We start from the raw sequence: 20,598 nt of genomic DNA on the forward strand, positions 1-20,598 counted from the left end.
ATTTATTTTCAAGAACACAGTATATTAGAGAACATTGCAATTGTCAGACATAAATGCTATTAAACACTTTCCTGAATCAGCCATTAGGTCATAACAATGATCGGCTTTATCCCAAGTAATTCACCTCAAAAGAACTAAAACATTGATTGAATAGCACACAAAAGAAAACAAATCTCAAAATATGGCCATTGAAACAGACATTGCAGGTTTTCCAAATGTTGTAAAGAATAAAAATGTTATGGACACAGAACCGTATCAAGTCTTGATAAACTTATTTTTGGCAAAACTCATCTGAGCTAGGTCTGGGAGTATTGGAAAAGAGATGAGCCAACGCCAACAGTGATCTCAGGACACTGTCAAACAGACTACTCCTCTGAGACAATGTAGAGGCTCTCATTTGATATTGAAAGATTCTTTTAGGCTTTTTTCCGCTTGCTCGAGTGTGATTATTTTCCAGGCTGAGGGAATATCTGCAGGTAGTGCATTATACTCTTTGGCAAACTGCTTGTTGAATTTTGCCATCACATATTTCCAGTAGTCTGAGGCCTGTATGCTGGCGTCTGCAGGGATATGCCAGTCTGGGAAAATGTCACGATATTTTTTGAAAGGATGCCACTGTCCATTTGTCTCATTGCACCGAAAGTCAGTTTCACTGAAGACGGCAGAGGAGCAGATATCAGTCACTAGTACCTGTGAGATCTCAAACCTGTATCCGCCTTGTCCCTGGGGTCTGTGTATTGAAGCACAGTGGTCTTTGTGTGCCTCTCCTCCAGCCTCACATGGTGCCTTGCAGAAAGGGCACTGTTTCCCACAGCCAAACACTCTTGTGAATAGTTCATTCTGTGGTTTAATCTTCAGTTTTTGTAGTTTCTTATTCACATCCTTTGCTTTTAGGTACTCTTCTTTCAAATGCAATTGCATCTCTTCAACAGATCTGTTGATCCAATCAGCAAACTGATCCTGGTTGGCATTGTTGAGAATCATTGCGGCTTCTAAAGCGTCCGGTGGAATGACAAGCTCCTTACCAAGTTCCCTGCAAATGGCCTGAATGAAATCTTTGATGTTGCCATTCTCATTTGTCTGAGCCTTTGCAATTGCCTCAGTGATTATTTTGGTAATTCCTTTGAGTTGACACTCTTCTAACTCAAACATCTTGTTACCTTCTGAAAAATGTTTCAAGATTTCACCCAATATCCAGTTCTTGACAAAGGTTTCATAGGAACGAATGTAACTGACAAAGTTATCAAAGTTAAATTGTGAGAGCAACTGCTTTAAAATAGAGTACTGAAAAAATGTTCGGGAACTGAATGTAACGGCATTCTTCCCTTTCAACATTTCATCAACGATTTCTAGACCTAGAGAATTGGCCACCCAGGCCTCAGCACCAGGTTTGAGACACAGGTTTGTAAAATCCCTAGCTTTCTTCTGACACTGATCTCGTTCATAGAACAAATCTTTGAAATCAGCTAAATACTTCTCTTTGGACTGATCAAGACACAGACGAGGATCATTTTGCTTTATAAACTGTTCATGCATATTTTGGAATGTCCTGGCAGCAATCCCACAAATGTGCAATTTAATGTTGACTTCAAATGCAACACTTGTGTCAAGATGTTTGTTGGAGTTCAGCTTCTTCTCAATAAAATGCAGGATCTCTAGAATATATATATCAGAGTAGTCTGTATTCTTTTTAAGTTTCTCAAACACAATCTCTATGCATTCGGCTATGAGGTTGTTTGCCATGTCCTGGGTTTCCCTTGTGTGCTCAGTATTGCCCAGAAAATGTCTAATTTTCTTTAAGAATCCCTCTGGAGTGACTATGAAGGGCTCAACTCCACACTGTTCCAGTTTTATTCACTGATCCCCCTTTCTGCTTTAAGTTTGACCGGAGCTGGTTTAAAACATTGCTTATAATGTTTAGTGTTCTCAATCTGGTAAATGACAGCTCCTGCACAGCTTCTTCCCACACCTTTTCGAAGTCTGTCTCAAGCTCTTCATCTGACCGCTGAGATTGGCTCTTTCTGCAGTCTTGTAGCAACTTCAGAACCTTTTTCTCCATCACAGCTGTGTGGTTTTTCTTGATTGTGTCGAGCTTATTCATTCCTTGTTGTATCTCAACAGCAGCTTCCAGTTTGTTTAGTACAGAGTTTTCCATCTCCCTTTTGAACATCTTAGTGCTGTTGGCAAACTCCTCTCTGTATTGCTCTACAAGATAGACGTGCCCCTCTGTCTGTTCGTAGTATTTAGTCAGGTGGTCAAGGATTGTCCTCTCCCATTTAGTTAGTTCCATTGTGGCTTCAGTTCTCAATTCACTGAGAAAATTTCTCATGTCTCCTGCCTGACATTGCACCATAAGAGTTGCAAAGTTGGAAATCCTGGTTTCAGCTTTTGTCATCCATGTGAACATATGCTTTCTGAATGACCATTCCCATTTATTGAACTCAATGCACAACTTCATGTAGGCATCAGCAACTAGACTGTTCCTGAAGCTAAAGATGAAGTTTTCATACTTCACAGCATTCCACAGGCTTTTTGTCCACTCCAGAAATTCCATTAGGTTATTCCCAGAAGCATCACAGTTTTGAAAGACCTCGATCATGTTTCTTTTAAATTCATAGACGGCCTCACTGTACCCTGCATTGACTGGTGCCATTGGTGGGTTTCCATGCCACAGTCCAGGGATGTACCAGTTACCAGTGTCTGGATTGTACTCCATCACATCAGTGAATGTCTTGTTCTCTTCTTTGTTTTCCATTTTGGCTGCTGCCTGGGTCATTTCATTCAACTGCTCCAAAAGTAGTTTCCTGTCTCTCATGTTCTTGTCATGTGCCGACACGTCAGATACATTCTGATGCACAAACTGACACTTGGGCTTTCTCCCAACCTCTTTCATCCTGAGGAAGGCGTGGACCACAATCTGCAGGATGTCCTTCATCTCAGTTGAGTTCTCCATGGCAATGTTGATTATTGTGACATCACTCAACCCTACAACAAGTGTAGCTAGTTCGTTGTCATGCTCAAAGCTATCATCCAGTTGTGCAAGCTCAGGTGACTTCAGTCCCTCTGTGTCAATGATCATTACAAAGTCACAATTCAGCTGTTTTTTAATGTCTTCTTTGACTTTGATTAGTAGCATAAAGGCCCCTCTGGTGCATCTTCCGCTGCTGACTGAAAACTGCACCCCAAACATCGTGTTAAGGAGAGTGGATTTCCCTGTACTCTGAACCCCTAAGACAGTAACCACCAGGATCTTGTTCTTTGGCTGCACCAAGGCATTCAACTGACATAGCACATCATTCACCCATCTCATTGGTATGTTGGATGCGTCTCCGTCCACCAGTTCCAAGGGAAATCCATCCAGAAGTAACTCAGCACATAGTTTGGGCAGATGGTGCAGTTGTTGCCATGACTTTTCAGTTTCTGGGAGTGAGACCGAAGATTCGTAGAGTTGACCCATTTCACGTAGGTAATGTTCAGTTCCTAATGAACTGTTTGAAATCTGTCTATCAAGGTCTGCAATTTCTTCTTTGTTTTCTGAAGAGTTCTGACATTTCTCTTTGTACTGCTCCCGAAGGCCAGAAAGGTTTTTGCAAGACAGATTGTCCAGATTCATTCTCATCCATTTAAGGAAATAGGACCTCTCTAGCCCTGAGCTTGATATTGCACTTATGAAGCAGGTCATTGCATCTGACATGTCATATCTGCATTGCTGTTCCCTAAGTTTCATTTTATTTTCTTGGAGCTCACTTTTGTAGATCTCTATGTTCTTATCCCCAGCTTTCCGCAGTCTGCATTCCTCTTTCTCCAAACGTGCCAGCTGTTTCCAGATTTGCCCTTGCAAGGGAAGCTGACTTTCTTTATACTGCAGCGTTCCATGTATTTTTGAAGTGATGGCATCTGCATTCTGCTTGGCACTCTGACATTCTGGGCAGTCCTCATCAACCAGGATTCCGAGCTCATGGGCCACTCCAGTCATTTGCTCCAATTGCATCATCGATGTAGTGTTCTTGATTACATCACTAACTGTGTTTCGCAGGTTTTTAACAAAGTCTGCATCATTCATCTGTTTGTTCTTCAGGATGATGTTTCTTTTCTTCAAGTTCAACTCTGCTGCTGTTTTTTTCAGGGCGTCAAGGCTGAAGCTCTTGCTCTGAGGGTTACCAATCAAAAACAACTGTGCCTTGATCTGTTGGCTGGTCAGTAGCTTGTATGTGGTGTCCAGGTTGTCAAAGAAAACAAAAATTGCTGCAGAGGTCTGACAAAGAAACGAGTATTGCGTTTCAAAGGAACTGATGTCTCCTCTCAGATTGGCTACAGCGACAGGTTCACCAAAGATGTCAATGTTTTTGTTTCCACAGGGCAGGTACCAGCTGATTTCAACCAATCCATTTGATATTCTCCTTGGGCTATCACCACATTCCATGTCATGGTGAACGAATGTGTCATGATACTGTTGGGGATTGCTCAGAAGCTTGTTCAGAATCTGCGACTTGGACAAGGAACAATCGCCTAATCTGACAAAAGACACCATTGGGAGGTTAGCGAGAACAATCCTGTCCTCAACAAATCCTCTTGGATCAGCCATGGAATGAGGTCTGAACTTCTTAACAATGTCTCTAATGGCCCAAAGCATGAACATGCACTGATCTTTGTCACAGTTAGGTAGCAGCAAAGGCACTGAAAACTGACACATTGACATTTTCAAGACCATCTCTTGTTGCAGAAAGCCATTAGCGCACAGAAAGAGAGCAGTCACAATGTCTAAGGGGTTTACCACATTACTACCATCCTGGTTATCAACCAGACTCTCCAGGTCTAGGTCTGCATTGCAAAATGAAGCATCAGCACTTGGCTCACCTAATGAGGTAATACATTTCACACTCCTAGCTGTGACATTCACCATCATTAATTTCTTCAGGAAACACCAAGGCAGAGCTGAGAGAGACTGAGCTGGTTCATCGGTGATGGTCTTCTCATCGATCTGTAGCACTGTGCTCAAGGACAGTTTCTCTGTGTAGTATGGCTCCAACCCCAGGTCCAGCAGTAAGCTCTCCACGTAGGTCTCTGAGAGAAAAAAACATAAATGCTTTAAATCTGTTAAAAAAAAAAACACACACACACCTAAACACACATCAATTTCCATTTCAGTTCCCATTGAAGTGATGCTATGGGACCATTTGTATAATTTCAGTTCGAAATGTAGTGCTAATGAAGAGAAATGGTGCCCCATTGCATGCCCGCAGTGTGGTGCATGGGTCCAGTGTGGAGTTGATGTGGGTCTTAACCTACCTCTCAAAGCACAGACGTGAGTGCAACAGGGCGATAGTCATTAACTCATTATGGCCGCACCCCTTGATTCAGTAAATCATACAGGAGAACTATGGTAGTGCAGAGTGGCAATGACTGAGAGGCGGTTGGGCCTCTGTATGGTTGGTAGCAGCCTGACAGGTGCAGTCCAGAGAACTTTATCAGGGATCAACAGTGGCCATGAGTGTGAGTCAACACTGAACAGTGAGTCAACATCAACATGAGTGTGGCTCGCAACAGTTTGAAAGTCTGATTTAAATTAGAACTAGGAATTGGAAGTTATTTTGTCAAACAAGCGACAGAAATAGTATGATGTTCACATTTTATTTTTCATGGTGGCAATGTATCTTGATATGGGGCAGCACCGCAGTTGAATTAATATGTGATGGCAGCTGGTGAAACCAGGAACAAGTCGGCAACCAATCAAATTGTTCAGACCTTTATTCTGAAAAATGTAAATAAATGTCAACGTTGTTGAAAATCAATGACACACTCGCTAGTCAAGCCAAAATATCGCAATGCAATGGATTCGGTGAGTAATCCCCACTACTACATTGTCATTACTATAGAATATGGAGTTGAGCAGTCTGTGTTATTACAGAATGACCATAAACCACTTAACTACTATGCAAGAAATTACCACATTTGTAACATGTTAATTCAACGTTGTTACTAGTGGTATGAGGCCTACAAAGTTACAACACAGGTCAACTTAGAATGTAGTCAAAAAGTGTGATCAAAAAAGTAATTAGAGTCACTAGACAGGTAGGGAAAACTCAATGTAAAGGTTGACAAAACCTTCTAAAAACATGTAACTGAATATACAGGACAGTAGCACAAGACATTTTATTTATGGGTGGCGTAGTAAAGGTTGGAAAACTTCCTTTCACACTGACACAGTAAAAAGTCTTAAACGTACTTGTGCGGGTAAATGTCACGACAGACTTGCTCTGGCTTCCATTCTTCAGCACTGTTGAAACCCGGAGGGAGTACTTCACACCTAAATAATAACAATAATGATACATTGGATTTACATTAAAGCTTAAGACCCAAAGAAGCTTTACAAAAGAAGTAAAGGCAAGGCAAGTTTATTTGTCTAGCACATTGCATACAACAGGGGCAATTCAAAGTGCTTTACATACATTTTTTAAAAATACAGCAAGAGCAGTATAGTAAGAGGTAACAGGGTATATACAGGAATCTTGAGGTTAATTTCAATACCTCTCTAAGACTTTTTAAAGACCTTGTCAATATTTTTCCAGACCTCACCGCCACTTCGAGCTGTAACCGTTTACATCAGTGACACCTTTAACTTAACAGTTTTAGTTTGCAATAGACTAGACCACTATCATACAACAGAATTTCCGGTTCATCTTTGTTTTTTAATAAAACTAATAAATTCACGAACTTAAAAAAAAACTAATTAGGACTCAAACTCTTTGGACAGAGTCTAATTCAGAAAAATACCAACAAAATTCAAGACCTCATAAAATCGTGATAAGACTTTTTAATACTTATTAAGGGTCTTGATTTTCCCAAATGGATTTATCAACTTTTAATACTTTTCAAGACACCGCGGATACCCTGAAGAAAATACAATACATGTTGTCGTTTTCATTTGCACCAAAGCAGGTGAAATTGATTAACAATCGTTTACGCTTTCTAACTGGACAGATCTGGAAGTTTAATCAACTTGGTGTTATACTGTGATGATTAAGTGCTGCCTTAATTTTTTTGAGCAGTGTACCTTTTGAAGGTTGTAATCATCATCATAAGATAACGTAGACATTCAAAATCACTTGCTTGACGGTTGCAGATTAACAAACTAGCCTCTGTAGACTAGCTTGTATACAGTAGTTGAACTTTACCTTAAACCCTGTATTGGATATCCGACGGATTTATGTGAGGGGGCTACAGTGAGGGGGGTGCTGCCTAAAATGTTGGAGGGGGGTGAAGGAGGCTGTGTAGCATATCATATATGTACATAACATATCATATGTTAAACAAGCAATTCTGGTGACTTGACAGGAGAATGGGTGAACGGAATATGAATATTATGGAGGACGATTATTGACAGCTGATTAGGGAGGACTATTGTTTTTTTTATGAGCATGGCGTTATTTCTATTACAGCATATTGGATGGCTGTCATTCATATTCTGTCATTCACCCATCTCGAATCATCCAGTTCACTTTCATAGCAGCCACATACTGCATGACTCTCATTGTATTATTCCTTCTTCCGAAATAGACTTCCTATGTCCCTTTCCCCAAAAGCATTTGAGCAAAGTGGGAGTGAGACAGTGTGTAAGTGTTTATGTTAGTGTTTAAGTGTTAAACGCTCTTTGCTTTGTGAGTGCACAAAGGGGTGGGAATCGGGATACAGACAAAATGCGAGGTGGTGCGTGGTGACATACTGTAGGTGTCTGCTACTGTAGATTGTAGCACATGATTGGATGAGTCGGGATTGGAGTTGGGATTTACTGACAAATACTCTTATCAGAACTGTTTATAGACCTTGTATCATAACCCTGATCATTTCATGCTTTTCACTCACGCTAACCACTAAGTTAGTCGTCTGTCAAAAGTCACCAGAATTGCTTGTTTAAAATGATATGCAACACAGCCCCCTTCACCCCCCTTACAACATTTTAGATAGCACCCCTCACTGTAGCCACCTCACACTTTTTCCTGTCCTTGATAGGCTACTCTATATTAGTTTCAAAACATGGTGTACTTAGAGGCTACAGAAAAACTGCCCAGTTTGGCTCTGACAAAGGTATATCTCAAGTGAGATCATCCTCTGTTCACTGTATCATATTACATGAGTAATGTGTGAGCTCACTATTGATCGAAATAATTGACAAACACTTTCCCGAAGTTTAAAATAATGCAATGGTGGTTATTGTTTGTGCGCGCTGTCAAATGCGAGCTGACAAATGTAAACAAACATGGATGTTTGCAAGTGCAAGACACATGAGATTCTTAACTTTGTGATGGCTTTCAGCAGCACTTCACACCGTGAATCTGCCACAACGGCAGGACTTAGGTGTAACCTGCTGAAATGTAGGTGTGCATTAAACCCATTAAACCCCTGCCAACTGTACATACCTGGACTCAGACCGGAGAACTTTAGGCTGCTGGACTCTGTCCTTACTTCATGGACATCTTCTCCGTCAGCAGAACAAGTCACAAGGTATTCTGCACCGTTACCAACAGGTGTGTCCCAGCTAAGAGACACAGAATCACTGCTGATATGATCAATCTTTATCTTTTCAGGCGGCAAGGGCTCTGGAAATTATAAATGAAAAGGCGAGATTAAAAAATGGCACGTCTGAATCATACGGTGGATTCTCTTTTTGCTTGCATACATGTGGCAGTGCATTGTCACAGTAAGTGCAATGTCTTTACTGGTTCAACAGTAACGCTGTTAGCTAGTTGTTAGTTCTGACTAAATGTACACCTGAGATGTTCATTTTTATTTCAATCTAATTACACCTCCAATCAATATACTGTACATGCAATATATATTGTACAACATTTCTGTGTATAATACCATGCATGGGTCTTACAAAGGTCTTGATTGTTATTCATAGTATTGGTAAATGGTCAGTTGCATTATAAAGTTTAAAATAGTATTACTTGTATAAGTAGTCACTGTGACTGCAGCACTCCGTTTTCCATTTTCAGCAACAGCTGTAATGCTGAAATTGTACTCCGTCGCCGGATGCAGACCTTCAACATCAGCCATTTTGGAATCCTGGAAGCACAGGGTCGCTGGCTCTGTACGGCAAGAATAGGCCACCTCGTACCTCCAGATGACAGAAGGCTGAAGGGAGAGCCAGCTGAGAGAAACACAGTCACTGCCGACATAGTGAACTGTTATTTCTCCAGGTGAAGGGACCTCTGTGGAGCAGAGAAAACATTTATTATGACTGGTGCAGTATCAAATCCCATCAGAGAAATGTTGTTTACTCAGATATCCTCATTTCTGTGGGTCAAATCCTAACTTGAGATCTGCGGAAAGATTTATAGTGCCCTGTCCAAGTAATTGGACAGTGAAACATTTGTTCTTCTTTAGAGATTCTCAGGTTTTGTTTGATGGTATTTGTGTATATATTGGTTTCACCATTCAGAAATTACAACACTATTTACATTCAGCCCTATTTAATATCTTTGGCCAGCTTTTCACAATTCCGAAGTATTAGGTGAGTGACAATAAATACTACCGACTTTACTTTTTGGCAAAGTTCCAGTTCATGGTGTGAGTAAAACAACATAGGCCTATACTGTATCATTCCCATGTCCATCGTTGGAATAAGAAAGAATGTATTCTAAAGTTGTCAGTAATTCTATATAGTTCGTACAACCACCATCAGTGTTATTGTGGTACCTTCTACAGCAGCTTCCATCTGGTGAGCCGGCTCTGGTGTCCAGCTGCATCTGGTGTCCTCATCTTCCCCAAGGGACTGATGAAGGAATAAATCACTGGCATCTTCAAAGTGCTACAATTAAAGAAAAACGTGTTTTCTTTTCTTTTTAAAGTCAGAATCAAAAGAGGTTCATAATTTATAAATTCTCGTCAACTGAATCATTTTGAAAATAATATAGAAACGGATACATGACAGAACATTTTGTAAGGACAAGTACTTCGATAAATAGCGTAATTCATTCAGAAATATAGATTACATAATCTGCCTGCAAAGATCAGAACGTTCTCGTATGTCTGGTGTCAAACAGCGCCCCCTACCTGTTCGTCTGAGGAATGATCCATGTTCAGGTGCTCATCAGCTCCACTCTTGCCCCGGTCAAAAGCCAAGACTGCCGCTCACTGTAATACGTTTGGGGAAATATAAGCTACTGTAATGTAACAAATAAAACACATATATAATGTACAACGTATGTATAACTTATCAGACACTAGTCATTAAGATAACAAACTCAAAACGGTTGGTTCTGTTGTTAAATCGATGTGTGAGCTTGATAAAGCTCTTACTATACAGCCTAGTGGTCCGGGACACGTCTTATCTGTTCACCACCCAGCTCAATGATTAATATATAATGACATGTTCCTGATACTCCCTGCTGGGACTGAACCATGTGGAAATGACCATGTCCATTTCTTTTTATTACCTGCTTGCTTAGGCTTTATTGATTGATTGATTGATTGATTGAAAACTTTATTAGAAGATTTGCAGAAGTAGGTACATGAAAGTACATATTACATACAAGGTCAACTAACAGGATAAAAACCCAAGAAAGCCACTGGCTTATTTCAATTGGGGTCCTTGATTCTCAATTCATCGTTACATGTAAGACAGACAAAAAAGCTAGTACTATCTACAAGATAATACAGACAAATAACTATTACTATCTACAAGATAAACACACATCCATCATGGGAAGAACAATACAACGAAACATAAGGTATGTACAGCGGGTAGGACAGGTGGGGACATACACCACAGGTGGGGGCGGGGGACAAAACACAAAGTATGTACAGTGGGTAGTTCGGGTCTTTTAATCTGATTTTTGATTTAGAGGGTCCAGTTACGGATTGCAGCCTCCTGTAAATGTTTTTTGAGAGTGGTTTTGAAGGTGGGCAGTGTTTCCATCACACTAGGAACATTTTAGAGAAGGACATGTTCACAAACGCAATATAGCCTATAAGCCTATTGTGTAATTAACGTGAAACTATAATTTATACAGCTTGGTTCAGTCCATCAAAATAATCTTTCTGTTTCGATTCGCTGAAGGGACCACAAGTGTCCCAAGTTTCGTTTTATTGGAAATGGTCTGCATTGGACCAAAGAGGAGCAATTTCAAAGCTGCCAATCGCACTGATTCATGCCACACTGAAACGGATACCTGATAGAACATTTTTGTAAGGACAAATACTGCGATAAATAGTGTCATTCATTCAGAAATATAGATTACATAATCTGCCTGCAAAGATCAGAACGTCCTCGTATGTTGAGTCAATGATCTGGTGTCAAACAGCGCCCCCTACCTGATCGTCTGAGGAATGATCCATGTTCAGGTGCTCATCAGCTCCACTCTTGCCCCGGTCCAAAGCCAAGACTGCCGCTCACTGTAATACGTTTGGGAAAATATAAGCTACTGTAATGTAACAAATAAAACACATATATAATGTACAACGTATGTATAACTTATCAGACACTAGTCATTAAGATAAGGCGGTAAAGAGAGAAACTATAAGTAGGCCTATATCTGAGTTTAACTTTCAAGCAACAAAAATGTCCTTACTGTAACTCGACTTACGGTCAAATGTCCTCAAAACCCCCGCCTTTAAAAAGAACAAACCCAAAACTGTTGGTTCTGTTGTTTAAATCGATGTGTGAGCTTGATAAAGCTCTTACTATCCAGCCTAGTGGTCCGGGACACGTTTATCTGTTCACCACCCAGCTCAATTATCCTCCCTGCTGGGACTGAACCATTACATGTGAAAATGACGATGTCCATTTCTTATTATTACCTGCTTGCTTATGCTTTATTCCATCACACTAGGAACCTTTTAGAGAAGGACATGTTCACAAACGCAATATAGCCTATAAGACTATTGTGTAATTAACGTGAAACTATAATTTATACAACTTGGTTCAGTCCATCAAAATAAAAAAACAGAAAGATTTCTGTTTCGATTCGCTGAAGGGACCACACGTGTCCCAAGTTTCGTTTTATTGGAAATGGTTTGCATTGGACCAGAGAGGAGCAAAGCTGCCAATCGCACTGATTCATGTCACACTGAATAGATTTGGGTAAAGCAATAGCACAAAACTATTGAATAACTTTATTTAATTAACTTTAATTTTGAATACTGTAAAGATGCACCATGCAAAGAAGTGATGGCAGTTTAGTAATCCATTTAATAATATAATATCTTACATAATAGTTTGATGTCATAAAGTATGACTATAGGTTAAGGCGAGCATCCTGACAGGTTGTAGGCTATGCCTGGTACAGGAACTGCACTGTCCAAAACCGCAAAACGCTGCAGTGGGTAGTGAGGACAGCTAGGATCTGCGAATGCGAGTTTCCTTCCATCCAGGACACCTACAGTGACCTGTCAGAAAGGCCCTCAGGATTATTAGGGACCCCAGCCACCTGTAATGGAGGTCATACTCCATTGCAGGGAGTATAACTACATTGTTGTGTTTATCTGCGGGGGTATATGTTGTGTTTATCTGCTGGGGTATATGTTGTGTGGGTGTTTGTGCAACACAGGAGGAGGACTCATGAGTTTGCAGTTGTTTGCCGGTCATGAGGGGCGGTCCTGCAAAGAGTAGAAGGCAGTCTATGCGGTTGCTTAGGCCCACAACCGCTAGAGGGGGCCACACTTTTGCTGTTGATTTAGTGCAAGTTACCACCAGTCAATCAGAAACTCTGCTACCCCCATCAACTAAACACCAGTCAATAGAAAAGCCCCCCGCCGTCGATGGAACGTGGCAGAGGGGGCTACAATCCAAACCTTGCTGAGGGCCACCAAAGTCCATGTAGGGTAGAAGGTGTGAGTAAGTCCATGTAGGGTAGAAGTGAGTAAGTCCATGTAGGGTAGAAGGTGAGTTAGTCCATGTAGGGTAGAAGGTGTGAGTTAGTCCATGTAGGGTAGAAGGTGTGAGTAAGTCCATGTAGAGTAGAAGGTGTGAGTAAGTCCATGTAGGGTAGAAGGTGTGAGTTAGTCCATGTAGGGTAGAAGGTGTGAGTAAGTCCATGTAGAGTAGAAGGTGTGAGTAAGTCCATGTAGGGTAGAAGGTGTGAGTAAGTCCATGTAGGATAGAAGGTGAGTAAGTCCATGTAGAGTAGAAGGTGTGAGTAAGTCCATGTAGGGTAGAAGGTGAGTAAGTCCATGTAGAGTAGAAGGTGTGAGTAAGTCCATGTAGGGTAGAATGTGTGAGTAAGTCCATGTAGGGTAGAAGGTGAGTAAGTCCATGTAGAGTAGAAGGTGAGTAAGTCCATGTAGGGTAGAAGGTGTGAGTAAGTCCATGTAGAGCAGAAGGTGAGTAAGTCCATGTAGGGTAGAAGGTGAGTAAGTACATGTAGAGTAGAAGGTGAGTAAGTCCATGTAGGGTAGAAGGTGAGTAAGTCCATGTAGGGTAGAAGGTGAGTAAGTCCATGTAGAGTAGAAGGTGAGTAAGTCCATGTAGAGTAGAAGGTGTGAGTAAGTCCATGTAGAGTAGAAGGTGTGAGTAAGTTCATGTAGGGTAGAAGGTGAGTTAGTCCATGTAGAGTAGAAGGTGTGAGTAAGTCCATGTAGGGTAGAAGGTGAGTAAGTCCATGTAGAGTAGAAGGTGTGAGTAAGTCCATGTAGAGTAGAAGGTGTGAGTAAGTCCATGTAGGGTAGAAGGTGAGTTAGTCCATGTAGAGTAGAAGGTGTAAGTAAGTCCATGTAGGGTAGAAGGTGAGTTAGTCCATGTAGGGTAGAAGGTGAGTAAGTCCATGTAGGGTAGAAGGTGAGTAAGTCCATGTAGGGTAGAAGGTGTGAGTACGTCCATGTAGGGTAGAAGGTGTAAGTCCATGTAGAGTAGAAGGTGTGAGTAAGTCCATGTAGGGTAGAAGGTGAGTAAGTCCATGTAGGGTAGAAGGTGAGTAAGTCCATGTAGGGTAGAAGGTGTGAGTAAGTCCATGTAGGGTAGAAGGTGAGTAAGTCCATGTAGGGTAGACGGTGAGTAAGTCCATGTAGGGTAGAAGGTGAGTAAGTCCATGTAGGGTAGAAGGTGAGTAAGTCCATGTAGGGTAGAAGGTGTGTAAGTCCATGTAGGGTAGAAGGTGTGAGTAAGTCCATGTAGAGTAGAAGGTGTGAGTAAGTCCATGTAGGGTAGAAGGTGAGTAAGTCCATGTAGAGTAGAAGGTGAGTAAGTACATGTAGGGTAGAAGGTGTGAGTAAGTCCATGTAGGGTAGAAGGTGAGTAAGTCCATGTAGGGTAGAAGGTGTGTAAGTCCATGTAGGGTAGAAGGTGAGTAAGTCCATGTAGGGTAGAAGGTGTGAGTAAGTCCATGTAGAGTAGAAGGTGTGAGTAAGTCCATGTAGGGTAGAAGGTGTGAGTAAGTCCATGTAGAGTAGAAGGTGTGAGTAAGTCCATGTAGGGTAGAAGGTGTGAGTAAGTCCATGTAGAGTAGAAGGTGTGAGTAAGTCCATGTAGAGTAGAAGGTGAGTAAGTACATGTAGGGTAGAAGGTGTGAGTAAGTCCATGTAGAGTAGAAGGTGTGAGTAAGTCCATGTAGGGTAGAAGGTGTGAGTAAGTCCATGTAGAGTAGAAGGTGTGAGTAAGTCCATGTAGGGTAGAAGGTGTGAGTAAGTCCATGTAGAGTAGAAGGTGTGAGTAAGTCCATGTAGGGTAGAAGGTGTGAGTAAGTCCATGTAGAGTAGAAGGTGTGAGTAAGTCCATGTAGGGTAGAAGGTGTGAGTAAGTCCATGTAGGGTAGAAGGTGAGTAAGTCCATGTAGGGTAGAAGGTGTGTAAGTCCATGTAGGGTAGAAGGTGAGTAAGACCATGTAGGGTAGAAGGTGAGTAAGTACATGTAGAGTAGAAGGTGAGTAAGTCCATGTAGGGTAGAAGGTGTGAGTAAGTCCATGTAGGGTAGAAGGTGAGTAAGTCCATGTAGGGTAGAAGGTGTGAGTAAGTCCATGTAGGGTAGAAGGTGTGAGTAAGTCCATGTAGGGTAGAAGGTGAGTAAGTCTATGTAGGGTAGAAGGTGAGTAAGTCCATGTAGGGTAGAAGGTGAGTAAGTACATGTAGAGTAGAAGGTGAGTAAGTCCATGTAGGGTAGAAGGTGAGTAAGTACATGTAGAGTAGAAGGTGTGAGTAAGTCCATGTAGGGTAGAAGGTGTGAGTAAGTCCATGTAGGGTAGAAGGTGTGAGTAAGTCCATGTAGAGTAGAAGGTGAGTAAGACCATGTAGGGTAGAAGGTGAGTAAGTCCATGTAGGGTAGAAGGTGAGTAAGTCTATGTAGGGTAGAAGGTGAGTTAGTCCATGTAGGGTAGAAGGTGAGTAAGACCATGGAGGGTAGAAGGTGAGTAAGTCCATGTAGGGTAGAAGGTGAGTAAGTCCATGTAGAGTAGAAGGTGAGTAAGTCTATGTAGGGTAGAAGGTGAGTAAGACCATGTAGGGTAGAAGGTGAGTAAGTCCATGTAGGGTAGAAGGTGAGTAAGACCATGTAGGGTAGAAGGTGAGTAAGTACATGTAGAGTAGAAGGTGAGTAAGTCCATGTAGGGTAGAAGGTGTGAGTAAGTCCATGTAGAGTAGAAGGTGAATAAGTCCATGTAGGGTAGAAGGTGAGTAAGTCCATGTAGGGTAGAAGGTGAGTAAGTCCACGGGCCGGGTAAGCAGTGGGGGGGCAACGCCACAAACAGACATGCTGGTTGTCAATTGTTTGTTCAAAGATGTAAAAATTTCAACACATATAAATAAGGTTGTTTGGTTATTTCTAAAGATTGGTCTTCCGCATTATCAAGGGGTTGAGGTATATTGCATATGGGAGATAAATGAAATGTAGAACGTGTGTGTGTGACTCACCCATGTGTCAATGCAGTTCTTGGTGCACAGGCAAAAGGAGTCCATAAGCTACATGGACAACCTATATGGTTTCCGGATGCTCCCATTGTTAATTGAAGGGGAGATAGGATGTGTTGTGGGAAAATATACTATGTGTCCTTTGGACTGACCATAGACTAAAAGCTATTGTTGATATTGATATTTGTGTACATATGATATTGGGTTAGTTGTGATTATGTGTATAAATAGATTAGATGGTGTAGTTTGGTTTGTGTACATTGGAGCTCCCCTGTTACTTGGTTTGTCCATTGTTAATTATGTCACCTGTGTGTCACCTATTTACGGGTATGGGTTGTTGTGAGGGTGGCAGTGTGTCTGTTGCGCAATGTTTGAATAAATGCCCACACAAAGGCCATTCTATATTCTGCCACCCATTGAAACTAGTGAGGGGGAAACAAAGCTTAGTTTCGACGCATTGACACATTCAACACAATTGTGTCGGGAAAAGTGTCGATCTATCGATGCATTCGATACATCAGCTCCATAATGCCATCTGCTGGTCAGGTCATGGTACAGCAGCTCCATAATGCCATCTGCTGGTCAGGTCGTGGTATGGCGCCTGTATCGACTGATTCACAAGTCAGGAATTTGGGGCAACATACAATAAGCTCACCGTCATCTGTGATGTCTTGTTCAATAATGGTGCTGTGACAAACTGTGGCGATGTGTATTTGGCCGTATATGTGATCTTAAATGTTGGTGTGTCTAGTTGATGATAATAATAATAATAATAATAATAATAATAATAATAATACATATATATTCTGATATGAATAGAATATGAATATATTCAGAATATAGAATGTGTCATTTAGCAGACTCTTTTAATCCAAAAGAGACTCACAGGGACATTCCCCCTTGGGCTTTACTCTACACTAGTGGTGATTCAGTTTCAGGCAGGATTTGAACTCATCACCAGTCCAATTCACTATCCACTAGACCACCACTATCCCCTTGTTATGTAAAGATACAAATCTGAATGACATTTAGGCATGTGTGGGACATGCTGTTTGACAATTGGGGCAGATATAGATGGTCAACATGTCATAACAGGGGCCACAGTGTTGGGACGTGCTTGTGGAACAGGGAAAGAGTGCAAAACAAGGCTATATTGTGGGAACTGGACAGAGATGTGCTTATGTGAACAATAAAAGATGTATTGCTTGTGTACATGAACAGGCAACGTATTTTTTATGCATGTGTATCTATCTGGCTAGCCTATGTGTTGCAATTATGAATCTGTGATTATCTTTGTATGTTCTATATCAATCTGTCTATTTCTATCTCTGTCTGTATTTTTTTTTAAATGGGGGGGGGGTTGTTTATGTATGTGTATCTATCTGGTTAGCCTGTGTGTTGCAATTATGAATCTATGACTATCTTTGTATATCTACCGATCTCCTGTCTATTTCTATCTCTGTCTCTGTTAATGTATTCTGTCTGGTGTCCGTATGTCTCCACTCTGACTACAATCCCAATCAGAAACTGTTCGAGCTATAGCCTACTGCCGTCGGGGAAACGGTATCGAAGCCTCTGGGCTAAAACCCAGAGGATGTCAAACAGCTATTTCTCTCAAGCAATCAGACTCCTGGAGAAATGCACTGGAAGAAAACAAAAGACTGCCCCCCCCAAACCAACCACACTCACACTACAAAAATAATATATATTATATGACTACTTGCACACTACCTGATTACTTGAACACTACCTGACTACTTGTACTGTATCATATTGCATTTCTTCTTATTGTGCACAGCATTTTGCACTATTGATTCCACTGTAGTATGACTGGTTCCGCTGTAGTACGACTACCATCACCTTATCACATTATTACTTTATTATTACTTACTTTACTCTATTATTGATTTTGTATCTTAGTGCAATGCCAATGTTGAAAAACCTAAGCGAAAGATTTTTACTCTTGTGTACAAATAAATTCTGATTCTGATTCTGACTGATCTAAAACATCATGAAGACTGACATCTGGGGCATGTCATCATTTCACAAATACATTGGACAACTTTTTCTTATTTTATTTAAACACACACTTTAAAATATTCCACAGTTTCAGCATGGCATACAGCATGGTCTCACAGCTCACTAAGGGCAGGTAGACGAGGGTGAGCTTCAACCCTGCTGCTGACCTCCCTCTGCTTCAGAATGAAGGCTAGGGGGTCCCGCGGGGGCTGGCCCATCCTGATGTGAGCCAGGAGGTCCTGGGTCACATTGAGGGCGTTGCGGGAGGTGTAGAGGGCCTCTTGGTCAGAGGGCATCCCAGAGGGGCGGTACTCCCCACAGGTAGAGCCCCCCAGGCCTGGGGCGCACTCAGCCTTGTAGGAGAAGAACAGGTTGCCATGGTTCATGGGGCACATGCCATCATGGGACCCCTGTTTGACGGACAGGCTGCACTTTCCCAGGAGGTCGTTCCACCATTTGTACCATTCCTTGTCTTCGTCATACACCTCGAACATCAGCTCGCTGCTCATGGAGAGTTTGATAGTACCGAAGTACATGGGTTCATTCCAGTGGGGGTTGTTGTTGTTGTAGATGACCCTGGTCTGCATGGGTTTCTTGCCCATGAACACTTTGACGAAGCTGTCAGTTTGGGAGAAGGTATCCCCCCACAGGCCCGTAGCGCTTTTCACAGTGACAGTCAGGTGGGCCAGGCCTCTCTCCTCTGGGCAGCATCGGCTGGTCATCTGCTTCTTCTCCTGGCAGACACACTCACAGGAGTCGTGGGCGCTGGGGCTGGCACCGCCGGAGCACTGGTCAGAGCAGCGTTTGACCAGGGCATGTTCCAGGATGTAGTCCTCCACAGCCTTCTTCAGTCCACTCCTCTTCTTCTTCTGCTTCACCAGCAGGTGGAGGGGCTGAAGGGAGTAGGTGGTGATGTCAGGGACGGTATTTAGGCTGCTCTTCCACTTGCTGAAGGCACTCTTATCAGAGAAGAGAAGGTCAGATGACCCGTCCGACTGGCCGCCGACCACCTGGGTGAACCTGTCTTTGAAAGTGCTGTGGAAGCTTTCCTTGGTGTCGTGCTTCTTCATGTTCCCCTTGCAGTACTTGGCCTCGGCTTTGCCCTCAACGGTTCCAGTGCTAACGGAGGCTTCGGCCTCCAGGCAGTCCTTCACGTCGGTCTCGGTGTAGCCATCCAGCGACGCCTGGCACACACGCAGCGATGTGATGCTCTTCACCTGCCCTCCGAGGTGCACCTTGCGGATGAAGTGAGTGCCAAAGGTGGTGATGAAGCGGGCGTAGTCAGACTTAGTGGCTTCGGTGTGCAGAGGGGGCAGGAGTAGCAAGGAGCGGATGAACTCTGGGTGCAGGGGTGCATCGTCTATCAGACGGTAACTGAGAAATAATCAGAGGCGATGGCGTGTTAATAAACACAGGACTTTGTTGTATTGTGACCTTTTGGCAGTGAAATGGTCAGTTAGCAGACCCTACTATGATAAACAATGTTATCTATGTATTCATTTAGTTCAAGTAGTATTGTTTTTTTACATTTTAATTCAATTAACAATGTTGGCCTAGATAGATAAAAATGTATGTAAACACTTTCAATCATTATTTTGTATAATTGAAACATGTCCAATTGTATTTCACAACAAGGACAACAATCATACATGTTATAGACATTATAATGATCACTTATAAAGTATTGATTAACATGATCCCTTACCTGTAGTACGAACAGTGAACTTCCTGTTTGATAAAGCTGTATTTGTCTTTCTTGGACTTTGCCATGGCGGTTTGGGCAGCGCGTGAGTGCGTGCCACCCACCATGAAGGACCCCTTGGCCTGTGGTGTTGTAATGTCCAGTCCGATCTTCCAGCTGGCATCCACCTCTGTCTGGCTGTCTTGGACAAATGCCTCACTGGAGTCGTAAACCATGCTGTCCACCTTCATCTGGCACCGGTGTAAGGGTCGCCAGTCCACCACAGCGATGGGCAGCCTCTGGGTCTGGCCCTCCATGAAACTGTTAACACACAGTGTGCAGCTCCCATTCGTGGTCTTCTCCCAGGTGTCCATGTCGATGACGTAAGCCTGCTTGCGCTTCATGGTGACGATGTCAAAGCCCTCCCCCGCCAGGTTGGTCCCGGGGGCTGATGGAGCAGCCTTGCACTCTGCTGCCTGGCCCGTGGTGCATGAGGGCAGGGCAGGGGGCAGCCACGCCCCCCATAGCCACAGGACCACCACCACAGTCTGCAGCACTGGAGAGGGCAAGAGGGAGGAAAATGTTAGTTGAACTACATTTGGCAGTAGCTTAGTGGTAGTTATACTAACTACTTGTTTTGTAGCTGTCTAGTAAGCTGCTGTCACTCACTACACTTTATTTTTCTCACACAAAAAGAGAAATAAGAATTGAACTATTATTCCAGCCCTTGAAGTTGAAATGTCTCGTATACCCTCACTGCTTCCCATTCGCTCGGATCGCTCCACTTCACCTGTCTTTATCTTTCTAGAGATTCAACATTCCAAAGAATTTCGGTTGTTCAATTTTTGTCATACAGACTAGTCATCTTTCTCTAGCCCTTTCTTCACCTATGTTAGAAGGTTGGTTATTTAGGTGAGAAGAAATTCTCCTTTATACTACAGGCGCATCCTAGCTAGCCATTCTATTTAATATTTAAGCCTATTATTCATTCTCAGGTCCAACATTTCACCACTAGATGGTAATGTGTCAGCTTACATAAAATGTATAACAGTGCAAAGATG

The 20,598-nt window shown here is 42.4% G+C and overlaps 2 protein-coding genes across 2 annotated transcripts; both read right to left on the reverse strand.

The window, feature by feature from the left end:
- Window positions 1–393: 393 nt before the first annotated feature.
- LOC308172484 (interferon-induced very large GTPase 1) lies at window positions 394–10,080 on the reverse strand (the record flags this gene model as incomplete). Its single annotated transcript, XM_080547384.1, is given in 6 exon segments — window positions 394–1,852; window positions 1,854–5,064; window positions 6,227–6,307; window positions 8,418–8,597; window positions 8,949–9,135; window positions 10,057–10,080. Coding segments are annotated over 6 exon segments (5,142 nt in total).
- A 7,889-nt stretch (window positions 10,081–17,969) lies between these two features.
- LOC308172485 (perforin-1-like) lies at window positions 17,970–20,304 on the reverse strand (the record flags this gene model as incomplete). Its single annotated transcript, XM_080547385.1, has 3 exons — window positions 17,970–19,230; window positions 19,562–20,093; window positions 20,289–20,304. 3 exons carry the CDS (start codon window positions 20,302–20,304, stop codon window positions 17,970–17,972), a joined length of 1,809 nt encoding a protein of 602 aa, XP_080403511.1.
- Window positions 20,305–20,598: the final 294 nt, after the last annotated feature.

Source organism: Nansenia antarctica, assembly GCF_963989245.1.
Source record: "Nansenia antarctica genome assembly, chromosome: 17".
NCBI classification, from domain to species: Eukaryota; Metazoa; Chordata; class Actinopteri; order Argentiniformes; family Microstomatidae; genus Nansenia; species Nansenia antarctica.